The 23,967-nt window shown below is 40.2% G+C and overlaps 1 protein-coding gene across 2 annotated transcripts; it reads right to left on the reverse strand.

The window, feature by feature from the left end:
* Positions 1-1,112: 1,112 nt before the first annotated feature.
* LOC139232901 (LIM/homeobox protein Lhx2-like) lies at positions 1,113-23,149 on the reverse strand. Of its 2 annotated transcripts, none has more exons than XM_070863397.1 (5): positions 23,018-23,149; positions 21,236-21,438; positions 18,301-18,659; positions 6,119-6,324; positions 1,113-1,352 (listed from the first exon to the last, which is right to left on the reverse strand). In XM_070863397.1, the coding sequence occupies exons 1-5, from the start codon at positions 23,132-23,134 to the stop codon at positions 1,113-1,115; spliced, it is 1,125 nt and encodes a 374-aa protein (XP_070719498.1). In that variant the 5' UTR covers positions 23,135-23,149. The 2 variants fall into 2 exon arrangements, with proteins under 2 accessions (XP_070719498.1, XP_070719497.1); XM_070863396.1 differs by having other exon boundaries at positions 1,113-1,403.
* Between the last annotated feature and the right edge of the window lie 818 nt (positions 23,150-23,967).

Consider the following 23,967-nt stretch of genomic DNA (forward strand, 5'->3'; position numbering starts at 1 on the left):
AATCTCAGTCTCCCTAGCATTTAGCACCAATATGGAGTTGTTCAGAAACTCACATCGCTATCTGTTGTGAGTCTGAATGATAATTTCATCGCCCAGCATTGAGATAATTCACTGCAGCAAACCACCAGTTAACAATCCAATTGCAGAAAGTGTGAAAAGTTAAAATAGATTAAACCCCAAACGAGAGAGAGAATTATATCACAGATGATGTATTGCTGACATTCCTGCACTTGTGGCAAAAGACAGATTGGACTCATGAAAGGACCTTCAGAATATGCTGTCACTGATAGCATTGTGGTCTGCTATGTTATCTAAACTGGGCACCTTGTAGTGTTTTAAAGTTAGTTATTTAACAATCCCCAGAGCTGAATGTATTAAATAATGCAAAACAAATGTATATGGGACAGAAGATCAACATCAAAAGGAAATGAGTGGAGGTTTGATTTTGAAAGAGCCCAATAAAATCAAAAGCTACCCTTCCAAATAACGGTTAAAGACCCCTGAACTCTCGGTGGTCACTGAGGTATAACAGTTACCCCAATTGAATTCAAGGGTGATACAAAACACGGAGACTCTTCCTAACCTTCAGTCTCAAACTGCAATCCTTCAATGTCCAGAATGTTCTTTTCTTTGTTTTTTTATAACGTTAGCATAACTTTATTGAAACTGACCTTTTACTGTGACATTCTAAAAGGTTTCGGAACCTTCAATGTAGCAGAAAGACAACTGGCAAGAATCAACCTCATAAATCTGAATTGAATGCAGATGCAGTCCGTTGTGTGTTTATAAGACAATGTATAAGGCACATGACAGTCTTTGAAAACTTTGAAGTACACATAATTCCTAGCCAACTTTATTTAATGGTTCAGACTTTGATTTCATTCCCTTGTTCAGTCCACAAAACTGTACAGTTACACAAAAGGGCATCGAAGTTAACTCTGCAAAGGTTGTCCGCAGCTTGTAAACTTTTTTTTTCCAGAACATTGACTTGCCTCAGTTTTCAGTACAGATCCATAGTGCTGTTAGTCAGTTGTACAAAGCATCTAATAAAAATACAGTTATAATTAAACTAAGACTTTCCTCTTTTCCATAGGAATCATGTAAAAGAGTTCTCAGAAAAGGTTTGTGAGAGTAGTTTGTGTAGGGCTTCGGGATTCGTGGGCCTCGAGGCTACCAGGCACAGACGTCAAAACTGACGTCACGGTTGGCATAGTAGGGTTAGTCAAGTCAGTTAAAGTAGTAGAAGTGCTTGAAGGACTAAGAGAGGCGTTGGAAATTTCTGATGTTGGGCCAGACGGTGTTGCTGCTTGAAGTACTGTGCCATCAGATGCTTTATCAACCCCTGCATTTTCCTGCCGTAAAAGATTCCTTCTGAATTTTGCTCTTGCATTTTGGAACCAAACCTGCAAACCAATTTGATGTAATATTGTACCAGTTTTGTACCCATATAGAGTTTAAAGTAAGTAAAACGATCGCAACAGAAAATATATTGCACCTGTCACATATATAGATACTATCCTTCTGAAGATTCGAATCAGCTATGATAAAATTTTGAAATACTGTCACCCATTTTTTTCATGTTTCTGATTAGTTTCTTGTATTTTTTTTTACAAGGCGAGCAAATTAAGGGACATTCTCAAAATGCATTCATTCGATTTTGTAAAGGAGAACAACAAAATTCTAGAGTCTGTAAAGGAGTTTTTTTCTCTACAGAAAACTGTTTAAAGGAATTGAACAATTGCAGGGGTCACTCAGTGATTGCAAAGTGTGCCAAGAAAATTCAAATGATTTTTTTTACAAAACAACACTAGTTACTATTGCGACACACTTACTTCAGGAAGATGTGTCTCTTTAAGCTGATTATCCATGTTATAAATCAAAATGCTACAAAATTAAATTAAAATGGCCTGCATTGCCTCAGCCTGCTCTCAGAGTCACAGCTATGGGGATCAACTTTCCACAAACTTACAGTATTTAATTCTTCCGTCTTATTACTGACCACTTTATTTACCACTAGCACCTTAGCATCTACAGCAATGATAAGTGTATAGCGAAGCTTCTATCTGATTTAATTTTATTTTCTATTTAGCTTGTACTGATCCAATGGCTAATTTCTGTTTAAACGGTGTTACTTAGATAAAAGCCAAAGGAAAGTATTTGGAATAACTCCGGAATGACGGCCTGTACCGTTATCTCCTTCCATTCCTATTGAAAGCGGCCTCCACAAAGAGATGTTTTCTAATCCATGCCAGAACACCTAAATAATAAAATATACTTATTATCCTCTATGGTATTTTAAAGGTTATCTGTTTGCCATAGATGTTGTTTGCTGCGATCCAGTGACAAACCTTAACAGTGGCCTCACACGTCTCTGTCATAAGTGAAATGTGTAACCTGTTGTCCTTTTCAATCTTTGAATAAGTGCAATGGCCACAGCACTTCAGAGTCAACAGAAGCCAGACTCTGTAAAATATCACTTTGTTCTAAGTATGGAAAGCACATATAAATTATATATTTATGGCTTATGCCAAATTAATTTGGTGCATGACAAACACTGCCTAATAAATTGATATTACATGTTGAAGAGTTGGGGCCCCCCAGAGGATTGCTGATGCAGAATATTTTTGCTTCAATAATATGTCTCAAGTTTACAAAATTGTTAAATCTAAATGTTGCAACATCTCCTGATATTTTTGAACTGGAGGCATTTTGGAAACAGGCCGTCAGTTCCATCTACGGTGCACTTTGCAAGCAGAAAAGGGAACGGGGGTACAATAAATTCTGCCACATTGGCACAAGAACCACTGAACAACCCCTTTAACAGGCAACTCCCTAAATAAATACCATTTTACATTTCATAACAATTGATCAGTGCTCTGTGTAATTATAATGATACAGATCTACTTAAACTTCACAACATGCACGCACATACAACACAACACTAAGCATGCAAGTCACACAAAGGATATTAAATTCTGTGATTTTCAGGCAACCCAGTTCAAATCAAGAAAAAAAATGTGTGTGTATATAGGGCTTCATTTATTAAAACAGTCTTTGAAGATGAGCTTGGTATTAAAGTAGTAATTCAGTGTTTGATGGTAGTAAACTTATAATGAGTTTAAAGACCTTTGACATTATTGTTACAGTTGTGACAGCAGCATATCAGGTGCCAGTGAGATGCTATAAATAACATTACTTCATTGTCACCTGCAGGGTTATACCTGCCTAGGCAGTGGGACCCGGGATGACAGGACTGACATATGAAGAAAACTGGATCGACTAGGCTTATATTCACTGGAGTTTAGAAGAATGAGAGGAGATCTCACAGAAACATATAAAATTCTGACGGGATTGGACAAGTTAGATGCAGGAAGAATGTTCCCGATGTTGGGCAAGTCCAGAACCAGGGGTCACAGTCTAAGGATAAGGGGTAAGCCATTTAGGACCGAGATGAGGAGAAACTTCTTCACTCAGAGAGTTGTGAACCTGTGGAATTCTCTACCACAGAAAGTTGTTGAGGCCAGTTATTTGGATATATTCAAAAGACAGTGGGGCGCTTATGTCTCCTAAAACTGGGAGAACCACTGTGTAAACTCCTGTTCCTGCACAAGAAAATTTACCTCCTGTGTTAGATGAAACACCAAGTGAGCATGCCTAGAAAAAAAATATTCAAAGCTGCAGGGTCCCATCGTTTTAGCTCATTAAATATCATGTTATATTTTAGAATGTAAATGCAAAGGTGTTTTATTTGGCATTGATCAGGATCAGGAATGTCTAAAGTGTTTGTTTAAGACTTAACCTTCTCTGGTCTTTTACTGTGTGACTAAATCAAGAGAGATCAAGAATACAGGCTTGTGTTATTATAGGCACTGGGTTTAGTTTCTAATAAGAAAAAAACACACTTCTCAGAGATCAGCTTTTTAGCACAATCCTTTTTTCTGAGGATCGTTAAGACTACAGCAATTTAAAACTAGCTCCCAGGGAGAGATTGCTGACAACCAAACCTGGCTTACACTGATTAGCCAGACAGACACAGTATGGGAAAGAACAATTCGGTGAACAACAACCAGTAACCAGGTCAGGGTAATAATAGCAGAAGCGATTGCAAAAATAGAAAAAGAAACTAAGTTTGCCGTACGTGGTGCTAAATATAAACAGCCACGACCGTCGACTATTGCACCAGCACATCAATAAATTGGACTCGGACTTCAATATAGTGGAGCAGGACTTGGGCATACTTTAGTGATTTATACTTCCAATCCCTCCCCACCCGCCCTGAATAAAGGCCAACTCTATTTATTTTATTTAAAGGAATTATCCCTATGCAATTTGGGTGTAGATTAAGCTTTAATTGTAAACATATGGCTCTAATGTTTCTATTCCGTGTATTTTCCACTTCTAACAGAATTTTTAATATTTCACAGTTAAAAGGGAACAACTTGCGATTGGCTACTTGTTGTTGTTCACCAGTCTCCATGTCAAGTGGATGTGGCACAAGCTGCCTGCACACTCCTCTGATTTCCCTTTCCTGCATGATTGATTGTCCTGGACTTACACCATTGGTTGGAATGTTCCAAGGCAAGACTGACAGCAGTCTGAGTGCCCCGAAGGGTCAACTGGAAAGAGTTTGCAGACAACAGACCTGGTCCGTACGCAGGCTTTCCAAAAAATGAGTTTTACTTTGGAGAGCTACCAGGAGTTGGAACCCTGGATGGAAATTCCAATCCCTAAACCAGGAATGCTGAAGTCAGCCGTCGTGGCTCCCCGTTCCAGGTAAGTAACAAAGTCAGCACAAAGCAAGGACTGAAATTTGGACCTTCCTATCTGATCCATTTGGTTAACTGGTTTATTTTTCTCCCGCTAGAATAGTCAAAAGCCTAAAAAAACAGGGTTTGACCACTCCACCACCCATAACCCTTTCACCACCCCTCCCCCACCCACCTTCTCTCTTTACAGACCTGCAGAGTGTTATGGTAGATCTCATGTCAACCACCAGCACTCTGCTTTTCCATGTATTTTATACAGCTACAGGCCAGAATTCAGGAAGTCTCACCAGAAGCTTGGCCAAAGTCATTATTGTATCACAAGAGCAGCCCCACTGTATCCTGCATTAAAACCATCCCCATCCAACTCCGCACTGAAACCATGGACGTGTTGCAGCTCCCAAAATTGTATCAAATTAAAATACATGTAGGACAAGTGAGAAACATAAGAACAGATTATTGAATAGCACAGCTCTTTTAAAATGTTATAGCTTTTACATTAAATGGAAGTTTTTTTCCTGCTCCAATTTCCCACCCTTATCCCCAATCTGCCAAGGGCAGCGACTCTTGCAAAGGTTCGATGCCACCGGCAACCATTGCCATTCTTAATGCATGAGCCCAAACATTGATTCTGAGAAGGCTATTTGACCACAGGGGACATCACAGCTGCAATCCACCTGTTCCTTATCCAACATGCATTCCAACAGCAGTTGCTGCATTTAGAGTCAGGAGTGGGAACTTAAGCTGATCGTTCCATTCCCTGGTGTAGGGGCCACCAATGCCAGTTGCAGCACTCCTATTGCCCGCCCTGCTAAAACAGATCTTGGACTTTCCGGATCTGTGTGGCTCAGTCCCACACCATGCAGTGCATTCACTTGTAGAGTCTTTAGGGTGGTAGGAGGAACCAAACAGAATTGTTATCTAATATTTTTGAGGAGCTTATGAGTTTTCCTATGTGCAAAAGTAATGATTGCTCCCTCTGGCGAAGGATTTGAATACCAAAGAAAACAAATTAAGAAGTTAAGAGTCAGAAGAGAAGCCGGGCAGAAGTTTTTCACTGAAAGGGTAATAGACTTGTGGAATAGGTTACACAGGACGATCACTGAAGTGGGCAGTAAAAATGGATCTAAAGGAATGAAATGTACCTCTGCATAGAGATGTCTTTGAGGGATATGCTGAGAAGTTGAACCAAATAACCGTTTTGGCTCAAAAAAAACTGTTCCATATGTGCGGTCATGGTAGATTTAAATATAAATGTCATTATTATTCTAAAAATGAGTGAAATTGGGAGAGTAAAAAAGGACAGATTGCCTGAGAAACAGAATTTGAACTGTCACTCAATAGAGGTCTCTTACCTGCAGAACTCGCTTTGTAAGCCCCGTCTTCTGTGCTAGCTGTTTCAGGTCCTTGGCATCAGGATTGTGGTTAATGGCAAAATAAGACTTCATGGTCCTCAGCTGGTGGTGTTTGAAAGAGGTGCGCATGCGCTTTGTCTTCTGAGTGGGAGGATACTGCTGCTCTCTGTCCATGTGGTCACCGTCATTTTCATTACAACTTAACGCTACAAAATATTATGAAGATATACTGTAAATTTAAGAAGAAATTTTGAATAAATGTGATTACTGCCTAAAAATATATTCCACTGCTGATTTCATAAAAACTTTGTTCTTTGCATCATTGACTCATTTAAAGTCCTAATGTTTGCTTAAAATGCATTTGGTTTGTGATTAGCTTTGACTTTGGACACTCGTCTGATTTATCAAACGTTACGCTGACACACTGTTTCTGAAATGAAAGGAATGGGCTGGTTTAGAGTTTGTTGCAAATTAAATTTTAGTAGTTGTATGAAATTGAAACCAAATAATTACGTAAAAGATATCACAATGATTTCGACCGTCTAATTTTCCTCCCCTCCTCTCCTGCCTGAAATGCACTCGCTACCCATCAACACCTCACCCAAGTGCTTCATGTCTGAGTCTAGTCATTGAGGGCGAGACATTGGACTTGCGTCCAAAACAGGCAGAAAGTTGGTGAAGCGATTGCTCCACATGCCAGTCTGTGCTGGCCTGAGACCCAAGCCAAATTCGTCTGCGAGCCTCATTTGAGTAAAACCAGCAGGCTGCAGGCACCAATTGTTTGTCCCCATGCAGCTTGTCAGCTAGGGCCTGACAAACACTGGCTGGCTCCGAATCTGGGCCGGCCCACGGGTAGATCCGGAGCTGGAGGCGGGTGGAAGGGCGGGTGAAGTGAAGTGGAAGCGAGCTCGGGCCGGCCCACGGGTAGGTCCGGGGGGCAGGGGGGCATTGTGAGGAAGAGGTGTCAAGCAAAGTATTTTTTAAATTTATTCGTTCACAGGATGTGGACGTCGCTGGCAAGGCTGACATTTATTGCCCATCCCTAATTGCCCCTTGAGAAGATGGTGGTGGTGAGTAGGCCTACTTGAACCGCTGCAGTCCGTGAGCTGAAGGTACTCCCACAGTGCTGACTTTGTCGTAGCAGTTTGGTACAACTGAGTGGCTTGCTAGGTAATTTCAGAGGGCAGTTAAGAGTCAACCATGTTGCTGTGGGTCTGGAATCACAAATAGGCCAGACCGTGTAGATTTCCTTCCCTAAAGGACATTAGAAGTTGGAGGGAGAGCGAGTCTGGGCCAGCAGCAGTCCGCAGTAATTTTGTGGAACCAGGTGAAGCTCTCCTGATCCTTCTGGCTCAACAGAAATGTAACTTTTAAAACGTTTTGTGGCCATTTCTTGAAAGATCCGTAATGACCCCTTTCAGGATCGCTGGGTTAAGCCAGTTAAGACCTGGTACAACTAGGCGGAGCTTGCATAGCACCAGCTCTGCCTATTTTTAAGCAGAATTTTACATTGGGATCCTACAAATGGGTTAGGTCCCTATTTCAGGTGAGTGCCCTACACAACTAAAAGGGAGATCAGGTGCAGGGGGCCGTCACCCAAAATTTGCAGGCCCCGCCACCATTTTAGGCCTGAGAAACGAGTGAAAATAAGTTGAATTTCTCCCTGAGTGTCAGTCGAATATTCTACCTCAAGGAACATAACAGCTGTCCTCACCCATCATGCTGATTTGTTAATATAACACCATGCTTGAACAGTAAAATTACAATATATCACACAGGTTAATCATCATGGTCATATCACCTTAAAAATCAGATATGAATAAAATTAATGAATTTGTTATTTCTAAAATTATTTTCTAAGTATTATACATATTGTGCCTCAATCTGCTGGATCTTATACTTTTAGCAAGTTAGAGCTTGATCGAAACATTGCCCCATCAAACTACAGACAGGAATCATTATTATCTTTTTGGTGGTCGTAACATTGCAATATGACTATTTTTACGTTCCTCCAAAGATATAAGCCACAATAAACATTAGAATAGAGTAAGGAAGTATCATTTATAAAATGTTAAAAGTACAAGAAGCAGCAATTTTGATCTCTACATTCATTTTAAACCCTACTTCTGTGGAAACGCAAAATCCATATTACTATAAAAATGATATGCTCCTCACCCACTCCCCCCCCCCCCCAAAAAAAGGCAGGGCCTTCTTTTGCATATCCCATTACAACAAGATGCTAACAAAAGGCCATGCTTCCATAAAATCATTATCAGAGCTATGCATCTCCAGGAGCCTCACTATAGTATTTCTGTTGAATCAAGTCTAAAAGTATTAAAGAATGGAAGTATGTTATTTTATTTGAGAGGCGCAATTACTAATGGCATGGTTTGTATGCTCTCTCGTTCAGCCTAGCTGTTTATTGTAACATCGAATGTGATCTCCTCAACTAAAGGAATACTGTCGTCACCAAATTATCACTGGACACATCTTTCATTTGGGGAGAGAGAAGAGCCAGAACAACCCCGCATCATTTTCATCATAACTGGATGAGGTTTTACATTATAGCACACATTACATTACATTACATTACAGATTTTACATCACGGAATTGTGCGTTTGTTTATAAACAAAACAGAAAGAATTTGCAAAGCATTTTTTTCATGGAATGGCTTCCCCTTTAATATCATCACAGAGATCTCTGACGATGAAGAGATCATTTCAAAATGCAATCGCAACTGCTATTGAAAATAATTATATTTAATTTCAACTTATTATGAATTATGAAGTCTCCATAGGAGCAAGCCTTTGGCTTAGTGGTAGCATTTTCGCCTTTGAGTCAGAATGCTCCCTCTAATTTTTTTTCTTGCCGCTGTCCCTTTAAATTTGCATGCGTGATATTTTCCAGTGCCAACAGCTTGTGAGCGGCCGATGCAGGACCACCCGATTGACCTTAGGGGGAACATTGGTCAGATGGTGCAGGATTCAAACTCCACTGCAGAGAGTCCTGTGGAAACCGGTACTCTGGCTCTGAATGCTGGGTTGACATTCGGTGGGAAACACGTGCAGTGGTTGTGGGTAGCCCTTCCTCATTGTATGGGTTGTGGGAGACTGCCATGTAGGATTAACCACCCTACCGGCTGATGTAAAATTACATCCATATCACGGCCTGTCAAGCTGTGAATCCTTGCACTACTTCACACTAATCTCTAAGGGAGGAGTGTGAAGATGCGAAAACAACAACAAGGTCTCCATTACTTGACAATATTTCTATCCAATTTGATTATTTCTTGTTTAACTGCTAACATTTTTGCAGATTCCAATTTTTTAATGACGGTTGATACTTTGACGTTGAAAGCTTTCGCTAATCTACAACTTAGATGTAAAAATCTTTAACAAGTGTATGAGGAACCAAGACAACTGAGAACACAAGGTTTTATGTTCTTTCCCTTTATTCTATTACAAATGGTGCAAATGTAAACAAATATTTCATAAATAAAAATTCATAAACTATGAATCTAAATTTTCTGTTAAATTATCATTATAATACTACATAAGATAGTTTCCAGATATCAAAACTTAAATTGATGACAATATCAACAATACTTTCTAAAGAATGACTGCAATGAATTAAGTGAGCACAGAGAGAAAATCTGTCTGATGTCTGTGATTGAATTTTGCTGAATTCAAGACCTGACAACTGAACCGTCACAGAAATACATAAATGTATTTAAGATTGCTAATAAATTGTAATAAATCGGGAACTTTTTCTAAACACAGATGTCAACAATATTTTGCTGTAACCAGTTCTCAGGAACTTGAACTGGACAAATAGGTAACAGTGACACAATTAATATCCGACAGTGGGACTGAAAGGAACTATTCATAAAAACAGTCTATTTTAGATTCCCAACACCATTGCCCAGCGCTCCCCAGTTAAGAGAGCAGGCAAACCCAAGATTTTGCCAATGTCACTCTGGTACAAGGCAGCACCGGGCGATGGCATGCCGTTCCATTTTCCCTATGCTTCCTCCCTCCCTGCAGTAATGTCTCTATTCAATATCTCCTCCCAATGTCTTACCTGAGATTAGAAAAGTGCCACTTTCCATCACTACATAAGAACATAAGAACATAAGAAATAGGAGCAGGAGTAGGCCATACGGCCCATCGAGCCTGCTCCACCATTCAATAAGATCATGGCTGATCTGATCATGGACTCAGCTCCACTTCCCCGCCTGATCCCCATAACCCCTTATCCGCTTATCGTTTAAGAAACTGTCTATTTCTGTCTTAAATGTATTCAATGTCTCAGCTTCCACAGCTCTCTGAGGCAGCAAATTCCACAGATTTACAACCCTCTGAGAGAAGAAATTTTTCCTCAACTCTGTTTTAAATGGGCGGCCCTTTATTCTAAGATCGTGCCCTCTAGTTCCAGTCTCCCCCATCAACGGAAACATCCTCTCTGCCATACAGTGCCATGAAGCAGCAAAGCATTGTGGCCAGCTTAGATTTGTATTTTTAGTTATTGAACATATTTTGCTAAAACGTGTTTGTTTTATTTTAATAACATCAAGTGTTAATAGAAATTCCATAATTTTATAACTTTCTGCTGTGTTAACAGAAAACCTTTGCAATGAATTTGTCTCACTTGTATATTGCCATATTTAATATCTGTATATTTGTGTTAAAAGAAAATACTTATCAATACTTCAAAAATAAATCTTCATAATCTGGTACCCTGAATGGAAATCAACTCTTGTACACTATGTCTTTTGGCCTAAAATGTCCAGTCACGGATCCTATCTTTAATCTTTTAGCTCTCAGAGACATATATTTTTGAAGCCTTTAGACCTTCAAATTGCAGCCTCCGTGAAGCCTTCCTTTCCAGCAGAATTTGAATGCATTCTAATCCTGTGCAGTCAGCAACATACATTGTTCTGCTTGAACCATTTCACAAATTTCCAAATTAAAGCCCACTATGCAACATGTTTTATCCACTGTCTCAAAGCCTTCTTTCAATTCCCATACAAAATAATATTAATTAAGATCCACGCTATTTCAAAAGTGGGTGGTAGTGTATCACAATTACTTCATTGGCTGTAAAGCGATTTGAGACGTCCAGTGATCGTGAAAGGTGATATATAAATGTAAGTCTTTCTTTCTTACAAAGATGGACATGATGCAAGGTAGGGAGTTAATTGTTCAAGAGGTCAAATACTTGTCCAATATTGTAAAATACCATCAGAACAGAGGAGATTATGGAGTGATTTAATAGATGTGTTTAGAATTTGAAGGGATGGGACAGGATAGACAGAAACAAATGGTTTTCGGTGGTTGGGGGGTCTAGAACAGGGAAACATAGAGATTAAATTAAATGTAAGAGATTTAGGACCGAGACCAGGAGAACTTTTCTTCACAGAGGGTTGTGAGGCTGCAGAATGCACTATGACAGTGAGTGACTGAATCAGAGGCCATGTCAACATTTAAGAATAGGATAGATAGGTGGTTGAAGGAAAGAGTGATAAAGGGTTATGGGAACAAGGTGGACACATGAGATTAGGATTACTGCTCGTGTGAAGGATAAAAACAACATGGGCTAGTTGACTGAACGGCCTGTTTCTGTGGTTCTCCAGTACAAATTACAACTAATTTTTTTAGTTTATTAATTTGAAAATGAATAGAATTCAACAATAAGACTATATCTTCATTAGATGCTACTGGTTTAAGTGATTCCTTTCCATTTTGCAAGTTCAAGTTTACTCTGAAATCAGTGGAGATTTTTCTGACCATAATGACTTTTGAACTGAAGGAAAAGCATTTCCTAAAGATGCATAGTCATCATATTTTACCCCAGTGTATCGTAAGGAACTAAGAAAAGCAACCTATTGAAAAATATGCTTCCTATTATGTTTGTGCGAGGGTTTTAGTTTCAGAAAGTCATGGTTTATATCGTCATAACACCGATCTCCACTCTCCACTCTTCACCCTTATGTTCCTGCCAATCAGAGCCAGAACCCAGAGGTAAGAAATTAAGATCAATGAAACGAATACATAAGCCAAACTTTTCTGAAACTGACGTCTATTACAACATTGTGAATTTCTTTGGAGCAAAATGCACTGGTAACAATATTTTGGATTGGTCAGATTCCTGATTCCAAGGTATAACATGGGAAAAAAGCATTGTAATTACCGTGGCTGTTTTTGAGAGTACATTACCCTCTGGTGAATATTCTTTTATCCATGTTCCCCTCTGGTACGTTCATCTCCAGGCAACATGCCTCTACAGCCATGATGGACCACCTGCTTGCAGGCCACCGCCAGCAGGCTTGGTCCAGTGGTCATGTGATAACCACGATGATACTCCTTCCAATTTATTGTCCTAATGCAGTACCACTGAGATCAGGAACTCAGGCAAGTGAGAGCTCAAACTTGCACCACTCCACTCTGTGGGAATACTCGCTGCTGTTTCAATGTCCAGTGTTATTTTGTCAACCTGGGGCACCGCAGCTTTAGGAAAGTGACTGTGACTCATCAGAAGTGGTGTACATATTACATCATTCTTATTTGCTGGCATTCATTTCTGCGTCATGTGCAATGACAAGCAATGACATGATTCAAAAAGATTCTGTCATTGGACAAAGCAAGGAGACACAAGCATGCCCCAAGGATGGGCTGCATTGTACTTGAGAAGACATAATGTAGCACAGTTCTGAAGAACGTTCATAAGGGCAAATGGTTCTAAGGGAGAAGTGATGCACTTGCATTTGCTATTCACGGTATAATTACCCTATTTTTAAATGTAGAACAAATAATACAATTTAATAGCATTACATCATTTCAGAAATTAAAACATCACTGTAATCAATTGTTTTCCCACTTCTCATATGTATCTCCCGGTATTCAACAAGTCCCAAATCTTCTTAGATAGAAATTATACACTGAGGGGTTGTCAGGCAGGTCTATTCCAAACACAGCTACAAACAATCTGCTCTGATAGAAACTCCCAGGGAAGGAAAGTGGACGGCAGCAGAAGCATTGTGTTGCAATTCCAGATTATAATATTGACCTCATAACATAACTGATCACATCATTACACAGAGCCTTGTTTAGAAATTTCTTGCAACTTCACCAGTCTTTTTAATCAGGGACCACAAAAGCAATCCGCTTTCTTATGACTTATCAAGTCTTCATTTTTAAGGCTGAAAAGGGCCGGAGGTTTTTTTTGGTTGGAAAAAGTGAAATGGAACCACATTTTGAAAATGCTATTTTGTTACTGAATCGCAGTCTGCTGCCTGAGCAAGTGAGTGAGTGAGTGTCCTACGAGGCTGGCAGCAGTGGTACTCGAAAAGCCTCAAGGGGGAGATAGTGTTCCAGGGTCGGTGGCCGCTTTCAGATTCCTGCCCTGCTTTCACTAACTTTCCATTGGAAACATTAATGAAAGAAAGAATTTAAAAGCTTCGCTGCAATTGTGAGGTAGCGGCAAAATAAAAACGCAATACTAAAGTCCCTGTGTACAGTTAATAAACGATCGCTGTCAGATTCTCACGGCCCCGCTTTGAGGAATTGCTCTGCATTTTTGATGCACCTCTATATAAAACTAGTTTTGCTGTTCAATTATCGATCGAGCATTTAAAAATTAATCACGGTTCACCACATAATGATCTTGCAATTTACAGCCTGCTGTTAGAAAGCAAGTGGAGGTGTTTGGACCGCTGTGATCTAGGGGTTTCCTTTCAATTAGAAAAGTTCAAAGGGTTAAGAGCTCCCGAACTCGACTAACAATGCTGAATTAGGAGAATCTGGTTACACTAATCCACTTCTGAATTATTCACTACATCATACCGACAGCCAATCTATAATTACATTTCCCCCAAATTATGGAAAATACCAGGATATTTATTAGTTTTACTGCTGTACACGAAACAATATTCTGCTTAACCGTTTTATTACTACTGCATTTCCTTTCGAACAACTGGCAAGAGTATTGCAACCTTTAATTGCTAAACTCTAATCTCCCGGGTGTCGCCCGCTCAGTTACATTAAAGCTGAACACAGCAGGTATTACTTACATTCTTCGAAATTTAGGTTTTTGCTCGAAACGCGCTTTGCGTTGATTTGGCGCCGCAATGTGAGTACAATTAAAAAGCAATGGTTCATGTCACAGGTTTTAGACTTCCCGAGCCTGACATGATCGAATATTGCACAGAATGCGTGTTTGGGGTGAAATTCGTTCATTGTTAACACCCAATCAGTGCAATGGCAAAACAGAATTGTAAATGCAACACATTAAAAATTGAGAATAAATTAACTGGATTATTTTTTTAACAAACAAAGAAATACATAACCAGATTCTGTAACCGTGAGGGTGGACTTGATGTGGATAAATATTTAACAGATTTTGGGGGGGGAAAGCACTTTTCCCTTTGCCCAAGATCTGTTCCTCCACTTCAGATCAGTTTCCTTCAATTAAAATCAACTAACCAAAGTTAGCTCTGTACTGCGGCATTGGGGAATAGATGTAAATATATCACCGCCGTAAAGTAAGGAGAGAAACCCGAACAGTGTGCCAGGGCTTGAAACGCCTGTGGAATCTAATACTAATGTCATCAACTACAACTCTTCAAACTTTTCCGTCTATTTCATTGGAATCACTAACCCAATACTCGCACGTTTCATATTTTCTGCCAAGCCCCCCAAAATCCCATCTGTTTGTTAAATATTAAATTCCTATGAGGAAATCAGCTTAACCAACCTTGTTCGTCATTATCTCTCCGAACCCTTTGCTGAAAGTGTTTCTCCCCTGTATTAAACCAACCAACTGGTGTTTTTTTTCTCTTTTTTTTGCAGAATTGTAATACCCCGTTTTATGTGTACCAACAAGGTGTTTAGTGATGGAAATACGTAATTATTAGGCAATAGGCTTTAATTAGCATAATTGAAGCCTGTTACTGGGAAGGAGTGGATTGGGTAATGAGTTAAGCATGAATATATTGACAAATTTACAGAAAACCGCTGCTTAGTAAAAAAAAAGGTTTTTAAATATGAAAGGATAATGAAGCATTATACAAAATGGTAAAAGATATTCCAGAACCACGAAGCTAATTGTAAATGGCATATTTACAAACCAATATACAAAGAGTTTCTCCACGGATAGCGGCTCTACAAATATATGTACCTGGAACAGGCATCTATTTAAACTGGGGCCAGGATTTCGGGAGCTAATAATTAGATGCGGTGATTTGGGGGAGGCGGTGAGTACACACAGTGACTCCAAGATCTGTTACATGCTTAGTTCACTTACTGCAAAATAAATTGTGTCTGGCTGGTGTGGTGCGGGGAATATGATTATCTGCACCATGCAAATGACTATTAATGACTTTTGCAACTTGCAGACTACTAGAAAAATTATTATTAAGTATGTTTGTTGACGTTTTAATAGTTCATGAAACGAATGCATCTGCGTTCTCTGTAACACTAATCTTTCCCCAATGGTTACTCTTGAAAGTGTTTAAATGTGCAGTGATCGAGGCAGCTTTTAATGGGCCTTACATACTCGACACAAAATAATTATTTGATAAATAATTGGTTATGGAATTTTGAATACATTAATTCTAATTCCTTAAAATCTTAATCAGTTGGGTCCAGATTTGCTGGGGGAATGACGTACTGGTGACGCTATCATAAAGATGAAAAGGATCTTATCAGAGATGTTCTTCAAACGTTGCAATGGAGTTCTAGCCAATCTGATGCTCTTTAGGAATTCGTGTGTTTTTTATTTGCTGGGAAGCCACCGAGGGATTGCAGTTTTGTGCAGGTGTTCAGTTCTGAACTAAAAGCTTGTTCCACAAGGTTTCACCCATTGATTTACTGACCCACAAACACTGTAGGCCTCCCGGAAAGCCCTCAGAAAATGCAACCCCTACCCCCGCCCCCCACTGATGGGCAAAAAAAAATGAAAGTATAAAAGAAGAACTTTGGCAAAGTAGGCGTTTGAAGTTCCGGCATCCATCTGGGTTGCTTTCCACTTGTCAACCTTCATCTTCGTCTAAAATCTGCCAAGTCCTGCCAGACTCCCCCCACCCACCCCCCGCCCCACCCCCCCTCAACCGCAACCCTCTAAAGACTAAAGCTTAATGTGGTAAAAGTCTCAAATAAACTCCCAGAGTCTTTGAAGGGGAATTGGTGCCGTTTAGAGCAGTGAAGGGTTCTGATGCAATTAATGCAAGGATTTCCATTCAATTGGGCCGATTCCGTACACAGTATAATGAGGATGCACTTGTAATAATTATATGTTCAGGTAACAAAAATACATGCTATTTTTCATTTCCACTAAGCGCAAGGCTTCAAAGTGTGCATTTAAAGACATTCTTGTGTTCTTGTGCTCAGTATGATTTAACACGGATTCCTGCAAACTTCAAAAATATACAAGACCTGTAGATATTACAGTTCACTAAACTAAACTACAAATCGTCCAATCAGATCATTGTTGGAACCTAATACAAAATGGGAATAAAATACCTAAGGGTTTACTGGCGGCAAACCCATTTTTCAAAGTTTTTAAGCAGCACTGTGTGTTTCTAGAACATTTAATTATTGGGGGAGAGAATACGAGAGGGGGAGTAGGAAGTTTTCCCATTGTAAGGCTCCTAAAAAGAGTCAATCATAAGGTCAGCCTTTTCTGTTCGCCCGTCCTGTTCGCCACCAGTTCCCAGGATTTAAGACATACATGCAACCCTAAATAAAGATACACCCGCGCCGCCTACATCTTTGCATTTCTTACCAAAAAAGCAAGGGTAAACCGCCGCAGTCACTAACCCAAACACATCAACCATTCTGGTCGGATCCCAATTCCCTTCAATTTTGGAGATGCACTTTTTTTGTATGAACCCCTTTTTTTTCTCATTCATAATATCGCGCCACATCTTCAACTAACTTTTATAATGTTCTTTCTGACACAATTGAGAATCAAAGTAACACGTGCCCCAGGAGAGGGAAGCCGAGGGGTTTTCTACATACAATATTTTCACAGGTTTCTGCCATTCGTGTTAAAATAATCAAAGTGCTGGGAGGAGGGAGCGGGGGGGGAGGGGACGAAATCATGTTTACATTCCAGAAATGTTTCCCAAACCTCCTTTTCACCATTATTGAATGAAAACATACTCTGTAACTTTCCGCACGCACCGAGCTGGGCCGCATCTTGCTTATTGGGAATCAATAAAATGAATGCCCCCTCCAAAACGAAAGGACTTCGCCTATTGTTTAAATGCCAATATCGTGTGTGAAACCCAATCATTAAAATCCACATTTCATATCAACAGTTCCTTCTCAGTTTGAATGGGGCTGAAGGGGAAAGATAGAAAGGGTATGGGCCACTGCAATCGGCTCGCCATCATTCCTGCATCCAATACTTCCAAATACACTGGCTCCTTTACAAATAACTGCGTCCCGTTTTGTTTTTAACACGATTTTTGATGTTGGTGCTTCTGTTTTGTGTATGTGGCACCAATAACTTGCATTCCCAGAGCGCTCTTGGCCTACAGGAAGATCTCTTCAAGCGTAACATTAGCATGTTTGGTTTGCTGCGGAGTTCCAGCCTCAACTGGGAACGCGTCTCTTTAAGAATAATAACAAATTTCAGTAAACAAGACGTGAACTGATGTTTCTGGAATTTGGAGGGTGCAAAACCTAACAGCGGAAAAAAATACCGCAAGTTCCAAAGCTTCATTGGGAGGACGCCACCGTGTTCCAGATGGCAAACAGACAGTGATCCTGTTATTGGAAAAGGAACACTGGGTCTGACAATGGCCAAAGACACCATTCTCTACTTACATTTGTCATTAATTCTCAGCCACATACCCTCGGCCCAAACACAGGAGTTAGTGACTCGGTTATTAACCACGTTTTTCATTAGTGGGTACATCACAATTACAACAATGTCTTAGCGAGTTAAAGCAACAGTGTCACCACGAAAGTTGATGGCACTGTATGCTATTTCTAAAGAAAAAAAAGGTTCTATCTCCAGGGTATTGGCTTCATAGTTGTAAAAGTGATGGTTTTGTTTGTAAGTCGGCAGGCCAAAAATGAAGACACTGCATCAGTACAAACGCCAACTGGTGCCATCAGGAGCCACTGTAACCAACTATAGTGCTAGTTGTGCTTGGTGAAAGTTTAGGAAGTCCTACCTGCGTTGTAAGCTGCTAGATCAGCCCCGGGTCCCGGGCTCTTCCTCTTGCGGGGCCGGCCCTTCTGCACAGTGCCCATCCCGTTATAGAATGGCAGCCCCAGTGCGGCGCCACTCTTGGAGCCTACGTCCGAGTGATGGAAGTGAGCCTGGAATTCTCCCTGAATCAGAGTCTCGAAGTGAATCCTGCAGTACACCAGGCTGTCCTTCATGCCAAAGTGATCCCCGGTTGCCAGCATTTTGTTGCAAGTTGTGCATGTGAAACAGTTCAAGTGATAGACCAAGTCTCTTGCTCTCATCACCATTTCTGATGCCGAGATCCCGAGGTGACATCTGGCGCACCTCTGCACGGAGAATCTCCTGCGGCAGGGACGGGAAAAAAGGGGCAAATATTACCGTTAAAACATGTCGGTGCCTGTAAAGTCTCATCTGCTTTTTAGGGTCACTATGAATGTTTTGGTGCCGTGTGTAACAATATCATAAACAGGTTATTTTTGAATCCATATAGGATATCGCTGATACCAGCGCACGCCCCCATCCCCCCTCAGGTTTTTCATCTAGCAAAGCCCGACACTCACCAGGTCGCTTTTTGGTTGCTAAAAGTTACTACCAGCGGCGGTGTGGAGTTTGCCACTTGTTATTTACACTTGTAATAATATATTGACAGAATTAACTGTGATCGTCCGGTGGAGGCGATTTTCAGAATGTTAAATTGTCCGTCTGAAATTTCATTTTAAAAATCATATCCAATCATGGTTGGGTCTGTAATTCCACCCTGATCTATGGAGTTCTGACTGGCGTTAAGTGGGATGCTAAATATTGTCGAAACCAGCTTCACTCTGGCGCCTACATAAGAACATGTCTGATTATGTAATTCTTTTTATAAGCATTTTATTGTTTTAAAAAATCTAATTATTATTGAAACGCAATTCCACGCAGGGTTTTACAATCCGTTGTTATTTCGATAATGAGTCGCTCCTATTTAGAGTTCAAAGTTGAAGTACTTGCTGGAGCCCACTGGGAACATAACGTTTAGTTTAAAGTACAGATTCGGCTTATACCGCCCGAACCTTTCAGTGCACTGCAGTTGCACTTTCGTTAACTAACGAAACAAGATTTCCATCAAAATAGGTAGAAATCTAATGTATATATAATGTACCAATGGAAAACTCCGAGCTCTCCACAATATCCCACAAACTTTAACTTTTTCCGCTAAAGACTGTGATAATTTAATGGCATTGTTGTGAGTAGCTTTCATCGCACTCACTGTATTTAGCTTGAAAATATGTGTGACTCCTTTCCATTTTCCATAAAATGTATGAACACTGCGCATTTGATTCTGTTTCGTGTGACATGTCAAACATCTTTGGCTAATGCTGTGCCTGCTGTAAAAGGACATGCATGCTGAAATAAACACCAGTGTTTTAATTTGGCGAGTTGCTTTAAATTGCGTGGCGCGGTCCTTTAATTAGAAGATCATGCATAAAACATTACGCTCGGTGCAAAACCGCATCATTAAAAAATTAACTATTTAAATGAACTATGTAAATAAAAGAGGATTCTGCAGAAATGTCACACGGGGCAATCTGGCTGTTACGCGTGAAATCTCGATTAAACAGTCCTGATCGTTTGGGGTGGTTTATCACTAGTATCATCTTACTCTAAGAGTTCACTTAATTCGCGCGGGATGTGGATTTTGTCGATTAGATCATTTTTCCATATTCTCACCCAGAGACTTCCGTGTTTCTCAACTTTCGAAAGGTCTTGGGCTTCCCACTATTCGCCTTTTAATGCGGGAACATCTAGTATTTCATTGCGTTGCAATAAAAATACGGAAAAACAATTTTGAAACACCGTAATGGGCAATAGCAACTTGTGCTGAACTCTCCCGTGTATGATCCGCCCCCAGTTTAGAGGAGTTTATTTTCTCTCTCTGTTCCTACCCAATACCAGTAGCTGGAAAAACTCACAGCGTGAATGGTTAAGGCTCCAAAAACAGCGCAGATCGCTCTGCATTCGCCATATGTTAAATTCAGACAATAGTTAAGGAATACCCCAAGTCCATTCAAATACATAAAACGGCACACTAGAATTAAACTGGCTAACCGCAGATTTGTCCCTGCTTGTAACCTGCTAAAACAGCTACCTTTCTTTATTGTCGTCCCAATGCATTGGGAATTTATTCTGTGTTCTGCCAGGTTATTCCAACAGACTTTTCTCGACTGGACGCTGTTCGTTCGATTATGTTTAACTGCACGAATCATTGTTGCTGGCATAAAATTTTATTTAACACAATTAGAACACAATTAGGCATAATTAGAATATTAGCAGAAGTCCCATTTTATTGTTTCCATTGTACTCTGCTTTCGGCGTGTTAAGTGCCAATGTTTTGATTTTGTTATATGCTAAGTGCCTCCAGTAGCTGGTTACAAGCAACTCCGGCCTTGCCTAAAACAATTTAATTGGGTGCTTGTATTAAGTGTTCGGAGTCATTTTTTAAAATCCTATAGGTAAATAATCCCCTCACTCTGTTTTGCGACTATACACCTGAGCATTGTAACAGGACTGCAAATGCATCTTGAACCTTGATATCTCATTGCGTAAAACATTTAAAGTAAAGATCCTGAATAAATTATTCCAGCCCATTTCGTCATCTGAAAGAAATGCTCCCACTTTGCCTCGGCTTCAATAGGTTAACAAATATGGTTTTATTCTGAAGTACTTCTTGTAAAAAGTATTTAATTCGCGCACATGGGTTCAGATAAGGATGGCAGTAATGTTTAACGTTAGTTATCGGTTTAATCAGTCCAAGTCCTACTATTCCACTTAGTTATTGTAAAAGTCTGCCTTGTTTACTGCATGCAGTATAGTCGCCCTCTGTTTTGCTGCAGCTTGCAGTTGACATTCTGATTGTGTGTTTTAACATGTCTGGGTACCTGTAGTAATCCTCTTTGCAGTAGATGCTGCCATCCTTAGCGAAGCAGGTTAGTTCCGATTCCAGGGCCAGTTTACATTCACAGCACTTGAGGCAGCGCATGTGCCACTGCTTGTCCACAGCCAGCAGATAATAGCGGTCTGAGATCTTCCCCCCACAGCCTGCACACAGAGCTGGTCTCTCGCTACTAATGGACGGCATAGTCTGGAAAAACACCAGCAGGATACACCCCATTAGCACCCACTTTGCAACACACCAGATATAGGGTTACATCTCATCAGCTAGAGAAAGAGCGAACACTATCCATTAAACCAACCATGTAGCAAATAATTTTTCAAATGATTATAATGCATGGGTTTATGCCGCCAGTTTGGTGGAGTAAATTCCACTGCAACTTTTTGTTTTTTTTGCAAATAATATATATACACAGCATTTAAAAGTTTTAGGGACTGTTCTAACGGAAGCTGTGCTGTTTAACATCAAATTACGAGTAAACTAAATGGCTAATATACGCAGTTTGGCATATTTGCAAATAATCCTTTCATTCTCTCACTTTTCCGCATGTTAAAAATTACACTTTTTGTGCCGGTCCTTGATACACTCCTAACTTCAAATTTTCACACGCGTTCAAAGGAACAATTGCACAAGTAAGTCTGGTCTACCTGCTCCGTTATACACAAAGAGCCCTGCTTACATCCATCACTGTGACTGCAGTTTCAAACATCTCGTCAGCACTGAAGTGCAGAATATTCCTGCTACCAATTTCACTTTATGGAACGGACAGATTTATTTTACATATAGGGATCGGAGTTCCTTTCCCAAACTATTAATCATATTCTGTTGTAATAACTGTCACGCTTAAAGTCGCTATTTTATGACATGTGCTATTATTTATGATACAGGCCTATCCTGAGCTGCAGTCAGCCTGAAGTCTAAGCAACCTATTGAACCAGCCCATTACGGACAATTCCTGGTAATCTAGACAGCGGCGATGTGAAATAAACCCGTCTGAATAAAGTCAAATCAGATATGTGTATACTCGCACCTCCTGCGAAACGCTTTAAACTGCATTCGATCGATTTAGCTGTCGACTGTGTTTTGTTACACTTCTTTCAAACAGATTCAATTGATACATTTTACCAAATTAAACCAGGCCACTTTATCTTTCCGTTTGCTAGAAAAGCTCGAATATAAGCCAAATACATTCATTATCTTCTGTAGCCGTGTTGTGATTTTATTCAGTTATTTCTACTAAAGCTGGGCGTGCCCATCGGTCTTAATCGCTGCTTCAATTTAAAAATAAAACTTTATCAAATGAAACGCCGACTCGTCTTATCCTTGAATTGTTATTAAGTTTTTTGTTTGTTTTGTGAGAGCAATATTTAAAAAACACGTCGGAACCTGTTTATATTCCAAAACTGGTCGGATCTGCTGCTAGGTAGAGTTTGTAAGACTCGTTAGCATTCTCGAAAGTTGCTGTATCCCCCAGTACATCTTCATTTAAAATCTGATTAATTTTAATGCCTCATTAAATCATACAAATCTGATAAATACTCCAGATGATATGGGTAAGACTTCATCACTGACTTTAGTTTCAATGTAGACATGTTGGTATCTTTGCAGTAATATGCTCTCAATTATACAGATACTTAATACAAATACGAATAAAAAAATACAGAACTTACTTCGTGAGGCGTAGATGCATAAAATATTTTTTTTTAAATAACAATTGCCTAATCCCAGCGCAGCCGTCTATAGATTGTTTTAAAGCTATATTGCCTACCGTTTCTCTCTCCCCCATGTCTATCCCCGAACTGATGGCTTGCTCGCTCTTGGAACGTCTCTCCATCTCTTCCATAACTCCCTGCATCTCACCCCCCGAGATTCCATGGAAAAGCATCGCTGACTGACGGAAATTACACGTGTCTTGTTCAGGTTTCGAGCCCAGAACTTCCATAAGACGCAGACCTAACCCATGCATTTAGCCACAGTTCTTTCAGTCTCTCCCTCAATAAAAAAAAGAGCGAGGTCAAACCACAGGTTCGGTCTTAAAAAGGATAAGAAAATAACAAAAAAAAACAATCGCGTCTCTTGGAACCGTTGTTTTTTGGGGGTGGGGGGAACCCGTTCTCTTTAAACAGCTCCCATCAAGATGTGTTGTCGCCTAGTTGATCACATGGAGAGAAAAAAAATACAGGTTTTTTTTGCAATGTCTGATCTCGATGCAAAAAGCTGCAGACTTGAAGGCTTGTTGTTTTTAGTAAGTTACTCTTCTGCAAAGCAAAGCCTTGTGTGAGTAATTGGGGAGGAGGAGTTCGCTCTGCATTTAGTGTAATCCTTTAACGCCACTGACTTGCAAAGCTTTTTCTTTCTCTCTTTGATTGACAGCTCTGAGCGGCGCGGACTCCGCGCCTTTTCTACCGGGACCGTACGTCGGCGCCTCCCCGCCTCTCCATTGGCTGTCTGCACGTCGCCTCCTTCCTATTATAGCAGCGCGTGCTGAGGGCTTTCGCATTTAAAGGGAGACTGCTAAGGTTCCATGAAAAAAAACATTTTAAGAGTTCAACATTTTTTTTTACAGACTTAAAGGCGCAGTGCCATAATTAGTCAGTCTCATTGTTGTCCTTTAAATCAATCTCAAACATACCACACTCGATCGGCTCATTGCAGGAACTACCCTGGGCAACTCCACTTCACCAGATAGCTACTTTCCAAAGATACATTTTACTACTA

This window comes from Pristiophorus japonicus, chromosome 20, assembly GCF_044704955.1.
Source record: "Pristiophorus japonicus isolate sPriJap1 chromosome 20, sPriJap1.hap1, whole genome shotgun sequence".
Classification (NCBI taxonomy): Eukaryota; Metazoa; Chordata; class Chondrichthyes; family Pristiophoridae; genus Pristiophorus; species Pristiophorus japonicus.